The sequence below is a fragment of the Elephantulus edwardii genome, unplaced genomic scaffold, assembly GCF_000299155.1.
Source record: "Elephantulus edwardii isolate Elephantulus edwardi_28Jun2011 unplaced genomic scaffold, EleEdw1.0 scaffold00134, whole genome shotgun sequence".
NCBI lineage: Eukaryota > Metazoa > Chordata > Mammalia > Macroscelidea > Macroscelididae > Elephantulus > Elephantulus edwardii.
The window spans coordinates 8591908-8605116 of NW_006399884.1; the positions used below are offsets into that span (position 1 = coordinate 8591908).

The window sequence follows — 13209 nt, forward strand, 5'->3', positions numbered from 1 at the left end:
CTGCTCACCTGATAGCTCCGGGTGATGGCTGGATCCAAGGTGGTGCCCTGAGGTCACAGGGCTGTGGTGGGGGTTGAGATGTGTGGTTGTGGAGCTGCAAGGAGGGTGGGGGAAGGGGAGGAAAGCAAGGGACTAGGGGGTAAGGAACGCAGGGCTTGGACACTACCACCAAGAGGTGGGGACGGGGCTTGGGCACTGCTGGGGGTTTATGCAGCAGCACCCTGTGTGTTAAGGGTCACACAGGTGTGGGTTGCAAGGGGGTCACACAGTGTCCGGTAGTCTTCGTTCCTCTGGGGTCTCACAGTCTTCGCTCCTCTGGAGTTCCGCGGTAGGTGGCTGGCTGTTGTTCTTCCCGGGTCTCTTCCTGGCCCCTCTCGTGGTGGAACCCCGTCTGGCGGCGGCGTTCTCCCTTCTGGCGGTGGCGTTCTCCCGTCTGGCAGTGGCGTTCTCCCAGTAGTTCTTGTTTCTTTAGGGTATATTCCCAGTGGAATTGCTAGGTCAAATGGTATTTCTATTTCCAACTTTTTGAGAAAGCACCATACTGCCTTCCATAATGGTTGCACCATTTTACACTCCCGCCAACAGTGAATAAGGGTTCCTGTTTCTCTGCAACCTCGTCAGCATTTGTTGTTTGCTGTTCTGTTAAATATTGCTATTCTTACTGGGGTGAGATGGTATCTCATAGTTGTTTTGAAAATGCGTACTTTGTATGGTCTTCCACGTGTATATCACATACTTTTTTTTAAAAGTTCATTAAAGAGGGATAGTGAAATCCATATTTAAGAGACATCCTTGAATTAAACAAGCAAACAAATAATACATGGTGTCTTGAAAATGGAATGACTAACGTGCAACTAATGAGCTCTGATAGTATAATCTGTAAGAGGTTGTGCTGTTTACTCAAAGGTGATGCTTTCTCTAGCAGTTCGAATCTACCAGTGGCTCTGTGAGAGAAAGATGAACAGCCTTCTTCCTTGTGATTTATAGCCACAGAATTCCAACTTGATGGCAAAGAGATTTTGAGTGAACATGAAACTGTTTATTTCTACCTTCTGGGAGCAAAGATTCATAAAGAACATCAAATAAAGAGATGTCTGGGCCCCATGTACTAACAGACCACATGAACCCCAACCTCTATGACTCTGAGACCAGACGAACTAGATGATGCCCAGGTACCACAGATGATTGCTCTGGAAGGGATCACAGTAGAGGGTTCTGGATAAAGGGGGAGAAAAATGTGGACCAGAACTCAAAATCATAAAACAGCCAGGCTTCCTAGTTTATAAAGGTTGGTATATCTCTTGATTATGGCTTTAGATACTTACCAAGCCTGGAATCAAACTTACCCCCAGGGACCAGCAAATTTCAGATAAGCAATGTTTTTAAATTCCATCGGGTCAAGTATGACTCATAGAGACCCTGTGAAAAACAAATCTGAACTCTGTCCTATCCTGGGCTGTCCCTTATCATCTCTGATACACTTTATCCCATTGCTATAGCCATTATATCAATCCATCTCATTGAGGGTATTCCTCTCTTTAGGTTTGCTGCCACCTTTGGTGTCTTTTTCCAAGGAATAGCCTCTCCTAACAATATGCTTAAACTATGTGAGACATAGCTTCAACATCCATGCCTCTAAGGAGAACTCTGGCTACTACCCTTTCCAAAACCTATTTCTTTGTACTTTTGGCAGTTCATGAGACATCCAGCTCTCTTCTCCAACCCAAAGGCATCGATTTATCTGTCATCCTTCTGCATTACCAGTTCTCAGATGCATAGCAGGTGACTGGGGAGATAATGGCTTGAATCAAGTTCACCTTAGACTTGAAGCTGACACCATTGCCTTTTAGTACTTTGGAGAGGTCCCTGGCAACAGTGTCATTTGTCTTTTGATTACTTGACTACTCGTTCCAAAAGTATTGATTGTGAATCCAAGGTGAAATCACTGGCAATTTCAATCTTTTCTCTAAATATTATAATGTTGTTTATTGGCCCAGTGGTGAGGATTTTTTATTTTCTTGATGTTGAGATGTAAACCACGTTGAAGGCTGTAGTCTTTGATCTTGCAATGAGTGCTTGAGGTCCTCCTCACTTTCAGCAAGCAAGGTTTTGTCATTTGCATAAAGCAAGTTGTTGATGAGTCTTCCTTCCATTCTGATGCCGCATTCTTCCTCATAAAGTCCAGCTTCTGGAAGCATAGAAATTAAACTGGTGTTGAGAAAGGATACAGTCCTGATGCATACCTTTTTGGATTTTAAAACATCTATTGTTCTCTTTAGAAAACAGAGTCTTAGTCCAGGTATAGGTTTCCTAACTCTTCTGGGATTCCCATTCTCTTCAATGTTAGCCATAGTTTATTATGATCAACACAGTCAAATGCCTTTGCGTAGTCAAGAAAACACAAGTAGACGTCCTTGTAGTACTCTCTACTTTCAGCTCAGATCTAGCTGATATCAGCAATAATATCTCTGGTGACACAACTTCTATTAAATCCAGGTTGAATCTTTGGCTGTTCTCTGTCAATGTCCTGTTCTAGATATTTTTGAGTAATCTTCAGCACAATTTTACTTGGTTGGGATATTAATGATTTTTTTATAATTTCAACATTCTGTTAGATCACCTTTCTTAAGAATGGGAACAAATATGGACCTCTGCCAATCTGTTGTTCAGGTAGCTGTCTTCCAGATTTCTTCATACATACTAGTGAGCACATCAAGGACTGCAACTGTTAGTTGAAACATGTCAATTGGTATCCCATTGATTCCTGAGCCTTTATTTTTTTGCCAATTCCCTCAGTGCAGCCTGAACTTCTTGTTTTATCATGGCTCTTGATCCTATGGTACTTCCTGAAGTATTTGAGTGTCAACCAATTCTTTCTGTGTATTCCAGATGACTCTGTGTATTCCAGCCATCTTCTTTTGATGGTTACTGGGTCATTCAAGATTTTGCCCATAGCATCTCTCAGTTTGCAACTTGAGGTCTGAATTTGTTTTTAATTTCTTTCAGCTTGGGAAATGCTGGAAGAGGTCTTCATTTTTTTTAATTCTCCAATTCTAGCTCTTTGCACATTCTAATATTTTAGTTTTTCTTCTAGATCCTCCCTTTCTTCTGTTCATCAACATTTTGTCCCTTTGTTTTGGCTTCTTGGTGCTCTAATGCATTTTCAGAGTATCTTCTGACATCCACTTTAGTATTTTCCATTTTTCTCTATGTAATGACATTTTGCTCTCTTTATGGATTATATCCTTCATGTCATCCCACATCTGGTCTTTGATTGTTGTCTCAAACCTATTCTTGATACGTACACGGCAGAGGAGATACCATGATCACAAAGGTGGTTTTCCCAGGCGAGGCTTAACCATTGCACTCCAGATGTGCTGACTCCTGCAATTTCCCCAAATGTGAGAAACTCTAATGCATAATTTGTAGTAGTAGGGGACTACACTTTCACTTTCCCTTGAAAAACAAAACAAAACCCAACAACAACAACAAAATCCATGCCTATTTTTGAGATGATTTTTAAGTTCAGGTGGAATAGATTCTGGGTCCTTTGGTTCTTGGAGTGTAGGAAGCCACTGACTGTGCAGGGTACAAACAAAACCAGAAAGGGTGGAAGTTAAGCATGTTGAAGGAGACAAATATGGCTTGGTGTTTAGACATGGGGATGTGAGAGTGGGGAAGCACAGAGTGATGGTCCAAGTGTGAATCTGAAGTAAACTAAACCTCTCGCTATTGTTCCTGTTCCAGCACCAGCCTATCACATGTCTCTATTTCTAAATCTCATTATATTTCTGCTTATCCCTGAGTAAAATTAGGGGATGTAAATTGAGTTTCCAAACCTACATTAAGGATAGATTCTAGACTATAACTTATCGCTAGTTCTGTTTTTCTTATGCCTTTCAATATTTATACTTTCACTCCACTTAGGAGTCCTTGTGCCACGTGGCTAAGTCCTTGACTAACTAACTGGTTGGCAGTTCTAACCTACCAGCTACTACTTCACGGGAGAAAAATGTGGCACCTTGCTGTCAAAATCACAATCTGGGGTGGGGTTGAAGGAATAGAATTCAGTGGGGCTGGAAAAGATGGGGTGATAATAAGCATGTTGTTTTTGTTGTGAACCGACCTGTATCTGACCCTCTAGCAGGATTTCAGAGGCAACTAATCGCACAGGAAGAGATTGCCCATCCTTCATAGATCAATGTTGTTGTTATGTGCCGTCGAGTCGCTTGCAACTCATAGTGACCCCATGTACTACAGCCCTAAACTCTGCTCTGTCCTGTCAATTCCATTGTCTCCGACACACCCATCCCGATTACCCCAGTCACCCAATCAATCCACCTCTTAGAGGGCCTTCCCCTCCTGTGCCTGCCTTCCACCCGCCCAAGCATAATGTTCCTCTCCAAGGACCGATCTGTCCTTACAACATGACCAAAGTACATCAGACGGAGCCTCAGAATCCTTGCCTCCAAGGAGCAGCCCAATTTAACCCTCTCCAGGATAAATCTGTTTGTTTTCCTAGCAGTCCAAGGTACCTTCAATACTCTACTCCAGCACTACAACTCAAAGGCATCAATTCTCCTTCTAATCCTCCTTAGTCATTGCCCAACTCTCTGATGCATAACAAGTGATTGCAAAGACCATGGCCTGTATCAGATGCACCTTAATCTCCAGAGAGACACCATTGCTCTTCAGTACTTTAGAAAGGTCCCTAACAGCAGACTTTCCCATGGCAATACGTCTTTTAATTTCCTGGCTACTGGTGCCAAGAGTGTTGATTGTGGAGCCAAGTAGACTAAAGCTGTGAACAATCTCAGTCTCTTTACCATCCATCCTGATGCTGCCAATTGGTCCAGTGGTGAAAATCTTTGTCTTCTTGATGTTGAGCCTCAATCCATATTGAAGGCTGCAGTCCTTGACCCTCAGCAGCAAGTGCTTCAGGTCCTCCTCAGTTTCAGCAAGCAGGGTAGTGTCATCTGCGAGCAGGCTGGCGGGAGGCTCCTCTGAGCCAGCAGTACATCCGGGGACCTCAGGGACCACTGGGAAGGAGTGCGGCCCAGGGGGTGTTTTAATGACCAAGCAAAAGAAATAGAAATTCTTCCAAAGTAAAAAGTAAAAATTGTTTAAGACACAATGTACATGCATGAACCATGCAAACTAATAAAAGTATGGTGGGTTTGGTTGGGTGTTTGTTTTTGTTTTTTGTTTTTTTTTAAAAAAAAAGCACAGCCTTGGAAACCCAGTGGGGCAGTTCTACTCTGTCCAGTACATTTGCTGTGAGTCAAAATCGACTTGATGGCTGCGGGTATCACTACACTTACTTTGATTGGCTCTAGATTCATAAAATACTCAAAGTGGTGGACCAAAAGATCAATGTGGCAGTTGTCAATTCGGATTGGATTGACTATATAAGGGGTGAGGGAGAGGAGCTGGTGTAGAAGATGCTGTTACGATGTACATAAAAAGTAAGCTTTTCTCGATGGTGTGGAATTTCCTTGTCTTGCTGCTAAGTCATTGTTTCAGAGACTTTAACTGTTAGTCATTCCTGATGCTTCAGATACGCTGCTGTACACACTGAGAAGACCTTACTTCCGCAAGATGGGAAGTGAGGACGCGCTGCTCTGCGTCTCGGAGAGCGTCCCAGAGCCCGAGGTGGAGTGGGTCTTCTGTGATTCCCAGGGTGAAAGGTACGCTGTGTGTGCTGTCATCGTCATGTCACTCACCTGGTGGGCGTCTGGTGGCGTTGTCCAGAGGGAGATGCGATGCCAACCTGAAGGCATCTGCCTCGATCTGCCAGCTGCTTCCTCTGCAAAGATATGGGCAATCAGTTTCCTCTGATTGACAGCCTCTGAAATCCCGCTGTAGCTCAGCTCTGAGTCAGTTAGGACTTTAACTTTTGACTACATTTATTAAAATGCACTCTTGCTCTTCCTTGCCTTTTTCTTCTCTCCTCTCCTCTCCTCTCCTCTCCTCTTTTCTCTCTCTTCCTCCCACCAGCCTGGATTCTTGGTGGCACAGTGGATTGAGCATTACACTATGAACCAGAAAGTTGGCTTTTCATTCTCAACAGGCACTTCAAGACAGAATGATGAGGCGGTCTCCTTCTATAACGTTTACAGCTTTGGGGACCCTTTGGAGTTGGGTGGCTAGAAGCTCTAGCAGCGTAGTCGGCAGGGAAATAACATAAAGGCAGCACACCAGCTGCCCCATGGATAAAAAGATGGAGAATCTCCACCCATGCTACTTATTGTTTTGTGCCACTGAGTCGGCTGGGCCTCACAGAAACCCTCTGGACAGCATATCTGAACCTGGTCTTATCCTGTGCCAGCTTCCTCACTATCTCCGATATACTTGAACTCATTGTTATAGGCACTGTGTAAACCCATCCTGTTGAGAGACTTCTCTCCTAAGCTGACTCTCTACCTTTCACAGCATGACATCCTTCTCCAAGGACTGGCTTCTCCTAACAATAAGCCCAACGGATGTGAGACGAAGCTTCACCAGCCCTACTTCCAAGGAGCACCCTGGTCACACTTTATCCAAGACACACTTGTTTGTTCTCTTGGCAGTCAAAAGAGATTCAATACTCTTCTCCAACACCACAACTTAAAGCCATCAGTTCTTCTCTGTCCTCCTTAGTCTAACTTTCAGATGCACAGCACATAATAAAAAAGGCCATGGCTTGGACCAGGTGCACCTTAGTCTTTAAACTGATACTCTTGCTCTCCAGCACTTTGGAGAAGTCCATCACAGTAGATTTTCCCAATATGTTATGTCTTTTGATTTCTTGACTGTTGGTACCAAGGGTGTTGCTTATGAATCCAAGTAAGATAAATTGTTGACAACTTCAGTCTTTTCTCCATCTGTCATGATGCTGCCTATTGGCCCAGTGCTACCTAGCCAATTGACTGGTGGTTGTTGTTGTTGATTGCCTTTGAGTGGAGCACGACTCCTAGAGACCCTATGAACAAAAGGTCTGAAGCTTTTCTGTAACTGTCGACATCTATCAAAGTTCATAGAGTGACTCATAGTGACCATATGAACAACAGATCTAAACCCTGTTCTATCCTGTGCCATCTTCAACATCTTTGACATAGTTGAGACCACTGTAGCAGTCACTGTGTCAATCCATCTGGTTGAGGGTCTTCCTCTCCTTCACTGACCCTCTACATTTCCATCAATTTTATTCCTCTCCAAGGAATAACTTCTAACAACATGCTCAAAGGATGTGAAACTAGGCTTTATCATCTTTGCCTCCAAGGAGTATTCTGACTGTACTTTCTCCAGAACATATCTATTTGTTCTTTACACCACAGCTCAAAGATATCAGTTCTTCTTTTGATGCGAAGCATGTGATTCAAAAGACCTTAATCATGTACAGCTTCATCTTCAATCTTTCTGGAAGAGATCCATAATTTTTGCCATTCTCAAAAAAAGGTGAATCAACATCAATGTGGAAACTATAAAATAATATTAATATCACATTCAAGCAAAATCTTGCTAAAGATTATGCAAAAATGACTAGTGCATTGACAGAGAGCTGCCAGAAATCCAAGCTGGATTTAGAAGAGGCTGTGGCACAGGGATATCATTGCTGATGTTGGATGGATCTTGGCTGAAAGGAAAGAATACCAGAAAGATGTCTATCTGTTTTATTGACTGTGCTAAGGTATTTGACTATGTGGACCACAACAAATTGTGGCTAACATTGAGTAGACTGGGAATCCTTGAATACTTAATTGTGCTCATATGTTTCTAGACCAAGACGCTGTTGTTCAAACAAAGCAAGGAAACATGAAATCAAGAAATGTGTATCAGGGCTGTTTCCTTTCTCCATACCTATTCGAACAAATCATGTGAGAAGTTGGACTTTATGAAGAACTGGAGGAAGATTTATGAACAACCTATGCTGTGTAGACACAAAATGAAGAGGACTTGAAATGCTTGCTGCATTCAGAAGATCAAAGACTACAGTCTTCAATATGGATTCCATCTCAACATCAAGAAAATTAAAATCCTCATCCATGTGATTTGCAACCTCCCTGAAACTTGCTGCATGGTCAGCTATGTGTGAGTTCTGACCTGATGACAGTGAGTCATATTGTCATGGCGACTATGGGTTGGAATTTACAAGAAAACACAAAAATATTTGTTGTTGTTATGTGCCATCAAGTTGGAATCGACTCAGAGCTGAATCTCCAGTTAGTTTTCATAGGGTGCAAATCAGATGGAAAGAGATTGCCCATTTTCCTCCCGTGGAGCATCTGGTGGGCTCAAACTACCTGCCACCAGGTTGGCAGCACATTCCCTTACCCGCAAGACCACCAGAGCTTTGTACTTAAATGGTTTTATTATTTCTTACTCTCTCATGTTGCTATGATTGATGATAATGTGTCACAGGGCAATCCCTTAGCAGCTTTGCTGAAGCCACAGATTTGGGCTGATCTTTTGACCTGTGCTTTGCTCTTTGAAAGAAGCTTCTAGAATCTTTAACTCTGTTCTTTTTCTGCACTTTCATCTGTAATTTGGAAACATGCATTTAAGCCCAGTGGTCTTCTTTTCCTAATTGCAGCTGTAAAGAAGAGAGTTCAGCTGTTGTCAAAAAGGAGGAACGGGTACTTCATGAATTGTTTGGAACAGACATAAAATGCTGTGCGAAAAACGAGTTGGGCCGGGAGTGTACCAAGCTGTTCACAATCGGTAAGACTGTGGCACATTGCTCACTCTTTTCAGTACATCACTATGGAACTGTTGAATACTAACAATATCTGTGTTGGTATTCAATCAACTTTAGAAACTCTACAGTTCCTTTATACAGTTTTAATTGCCATACTATAAATTCTGTCAATACTAGAGGGTATGTAAAAATGTAATCAATTCCTTTATGAATAAGCATGTGCTAGGTCACATTGAGGTGATATCCAAATTTCTTCCAAATGTTTAGGGTAAATGTCATGAGGAGGGGAAAACTGACTCTCTTACTTGAGATTTTTGTCAACTATTTTATTTTTGTTTGTGTCAAGGTTTGTTTAAAAACTGTTTTCTTTCTGTTTACATGAAAGCTTACAAATCAAATCATTTTTGTGTGATCACTCATATTTTGTTTTAGAATATGAATTGCCATTGATTAATGTAATTAAAATATCTGTTCCTTGTGCAATGCTTATCCCTTAACTCTACTTACCTGTTTATATATTTTAATTCCTCTCTCCCTTCCTTCCCATCACTATTATTCCTCCAAGACTGATTCTGTGTATAAATTTTTCTTTAGGTTTTTTATAGTGACCTTATACCTAAGTGTTCTTTTGTGACTGACTTATTCACTTAGCTTAATTTGTTCTAGTTTCATCCATGTTGTGCAGAATTCGTTTACTGAATTCTTGATAGCTTTTTAGTGATTTCCAATACTCCATTGTATGAATGAACCATAGCTTTTTCAACCACTCATCCATTGATGGTCACATGGGTTGTTTTCAATTCTTTGCTGTTGTGAATAATGCTGCGATAAATATGGATGTGGGCATGTCAGTTTGTCTCCCAACTATTATTACTATTATTTTGTATACTTAACAGTGGCTAAGTTTGCTAGCCCCATTACTCGGCATGTTTTTGTCTTCCAGATCTAAACACAACCCCTCAAACACCACCACCACAATTATTTCTTAAAGTTGGAGAGCCATTGTGGATAAGATGCAAAGCTGTGTATGTAAACCATAGATTTGAACTCAAATGGGAACTAGAAAACAAAACACTGACAGAGGTAATATGATAAATTTACAGTCTGATTGTACAGGATGAGTGAAATAAGAGTCTAGGCTGAAAACATTACATTCAAACTCTGTTTCATTAAAATCCAGGACAGCTTCTTTGAGATGAGTACCTATTCAACAAACAGAACTATGATACGGATTCTGTTTGCTTTTGTATCATCAGTAGGAAGAAATGACACTGGATCCTACACTTGTTCCTCTTCAGAGCATCCCAGTAAATCAACCTTGGTTACGATTGTAGGTAATGCAGACTGCTAATGCAATCTTTTTTTCATATCTTAAATTGTTTTAAGGTGGATTATGAGGTTTGTATAGGCAGTTCCAGGCTATGAACGTGATCTGTTCTTTTCTGTCTCTAAGTCGAATTTGTTGGTAAGTTGGGACAAGTACATGCAGTTCTTATTCAGTATTAGCCACTCAAGTCTTTTTGTTAGTGTATTGTGTATAATTTGATGTACCTAAAAAGGAGCTCTGGTGGTGTAGAGTGCTACACTGTTGTACTATCAACAAAAACCTTAGCAGTTCACTTTAGGGGAGCTCTGTTGGCCTAGTGGCAAGAAACTGCACTGCAATCCCAGAGGAACACGGTTCGAATCCACCAGATGCTCTGCCGGGGAAGGAGGCGCAATATCCTCCTGTACCAGTCAGATCTGATTTGACGGTACACGTACACAAAATTTAAAAAAAAAACCTTAGCAGTTCAAATCCAGCAGCTACTCTGTGGGAGAAAGATGGGCAGTCTCTTTGGTTACAGGTTACAACCTCACATACCCCATGGAGAGGGTCGCAGTGAGGCAGAATCCACTCAACAGCAGTGGGCTTTTACGCACCTAAACAGAGCTTGGTGGTGTATTTAGTGTTACATGTTGGGCTACTAAGCGAAAGTTTGGCGGTTTGAATCCACTAGTCACTCCTCAGAAGAAGATAGGCAGTGTGCTCCCATAGAGATTCACAGCCCGGGAAACCCAATGGATTATCAACATGACTGGGCCAGTGGGGTGAAGAACAGTAATTTCCTTTGATACCTTATGTCCTGGTATATTTTCTCCCCCTTCTTTTACAATGTAGTTCTTTTCAGGCATCTCTCCTACTTACTCCCTTCAAATGAGGCTGTCTCATCAGCATTAAATATTTTATCTGGTAAATAACCTGGTTCCTCAATAATTTCCCCCCAACATTTTGGGGAAAATGCTCACAGAACTTATGTTAGCCATTGCTGCCTTACCTTGCATTGTAATATTATGTAAATTTGCTCTCCCTTTGAAATTATTAAACCAGCATTTCACTAAAAGAAAAATTCCTCATCACAATCATTTTCATTGACACACAAGCAGCTTTTAAATCACTGAAAAGACACCGAAACTTTTCTTACACTAAAGTAGCATAACAACATCTTGTTTGACGCAATATATTGATTTTGATCATCTAAATACATTTTCAAGAGCCTTTTCCTTTCAATAATTAAACCACTTCATTGTGTAATAACAGCTATTATAGCTTCCACGGGGCAGAATCCTTCATATGTTCCATTATTCTCACTTTGGCCTTTAAAATTGTTCAGACGAGTCCATGAGACTATGGCTCTTAGTCACCATTCAAACCTAGAAAAAAACTGTGGTTCGACTTTCAGTCAAACAATGTTGTTGTTATTGTTAGGTGCTATCAAGTTGGCACAGCTCATAGAAACCTTATGAACAAAAAATCTGAACGTGGTGCTATCCTGTGCTGACCTCATCATCTCTGACATGCTCAGACCCATTGTGGTAGTTACTGAATCACTCTATATCATGGAAGGTCTTCCTCACTTTCACTGACCATCTACTCTTCCCTGAATGATCTCTCTTTCTGAAGACTGGTTCTTTCTGAAAATATGACCAAAGTAAGTGAGATGCAGTCTCACCGTCCTTGCCTCTAAAGAACACTCTGCTTCCACTTTCTCCATGACAGATTTATTTGTTCTTTTGGCAGTCCATGGGATATTCAGTACTCTTCCCCATTACAACAACTCAAAGGTATGGATTCTTCTTTTGTTATCCTTATTTCTATTGAACTTTCAGATGTGTAGGAAGCAATTGAAAAGACCCTGGTTTGTATCAGGAACACCTTAGTCTTTAAACTGACATCATTGCTCTTTAGAACTTTGGAGAGGTCCTTGCCAGCAGGTATCCCCAGTGCAACACATCTTTTGATTTCTTAACTGTTGGTACAAAGGTTGTTATTTGTGGGTCCAAGTAAGATGAAGTTGCTGACAACTTCAGTCTTTTCTCCTTCTATCATGATGTTGTCTATTGATCTAGTGGTGATGAACTTTGTTTCTTGATGTTGAGATGTAATCTATATTGAAGGCCATAGCCTTTGATCTTCTGCAACAAGTGCTTCAAGTCAAACAATAGACAAGTGTATGAGGTGACCAGTAATGCCACAAAAGTACTTACTCCTTAGAATAACAACCATGTAAAGTCCAAAGAGCAACATTTACCCAATGACAAAGCCTAGAAGGCAGGAAAAGGTGAAGTGGAAGGATTAATGGAAATGAGAATCACAGGAAGAAAGTGAGAAGCATGCTATTTCATTGTGGATAGTGCAATTAATGTGATGGAGCGAACAAAGTTTGTGTGAATAGTGGAACGAAAACCCAATTTTCTTTGTAAATTTTCACTCTAATAATAATAAAAAAGAAATAAATTAGCACCCAGCTGCTGACTGGGAGATCAGCTCTGGTAGGAGCTGAGCTGTGTAGTCCACAGTGAGTCACACAATAACCCCAAAGGGGAGCCTCTCTGGTAGTTTGAATCACCAGCCTCTCCTCAGAAGAAAGGTAACCAGTCTTCTCCCATGTGATTTACAGCCTCTGAAAATTTCCAGGCGGGTCAAATATAAATTATTTCCAACTTGATGGCAATGAATTTAAATTAATGGAAAATATTACAGAAGAACTAAGGCGGGGGAGGAAAGAGGATACAATAGAGAGTAAACCTTTTAACACTCCATAAAGAAATCCCATACGTATTAACAATCATATCCCAACATTCTTTGCTCCGTCATTGGCAGTCACTGTCAGGGACCTCTCCAAAGTATTGAGGAGCAATGATGTCAGCTTAAATACTAAGGTGTGCCTGATTCAGAACATGGTCTTTTCAATCACTTACAAGACATCTGAGAGTTGGACAACGAATTAGGGTTACAGGAGAAGAATTGACACCTTCAAATTGTTGGAGAAGAATAGTGAATATTCCATGGACTGCCAAAAGAGCAATCATAAATGTCTTAAAGGATGTGCATACAGAGTAGAGTGTTCCTTGGAGGCAAGGATGGTGAAGCTTTGTCTTACATACTTTGGGCATATTGTTAGAAGGGGCCATTCCTTGGAGAGGGACATCATGCTTGGAAAGGTGGAGGGTCAGCTAAAGAGAGAAGAATCCTTAATGAGATGGATGAC

At 41.3% G+C, this 13209-nt stretch overlaps 1 protein-coding gene across 1 annotated transcript in view; it reads left to right on the top strand.

Annotated features, from left to right (window-relative positions):
- The window catches only part of FLT3 (fms-related tyrosine kinase 3), a 114137-nt gene that overhangs the window by 38063 nt on the left and 62865 nt on the right, over positions 1 to 13209 (top strand). The window contains exons 5-8 of the mRNA XM_006894088.1: positions 5558 to 5687; positions 8573 to 8700; positions 9621 to 9760; positions 9858 to 10011. Coding sequence (XP_006894150.1) covers positions 5558 to 5687; positions 8573 to 8700; positions 9621 to 9760; positions 9858 to 10011 — 552 coding nt within the window. The remainder of the gene's footprint in view (positions 1 to 5557; positions 5688 to 8572; positions 8701 to 9620; positions 9761 to 9857; positions 10012 to 13209) is intronic.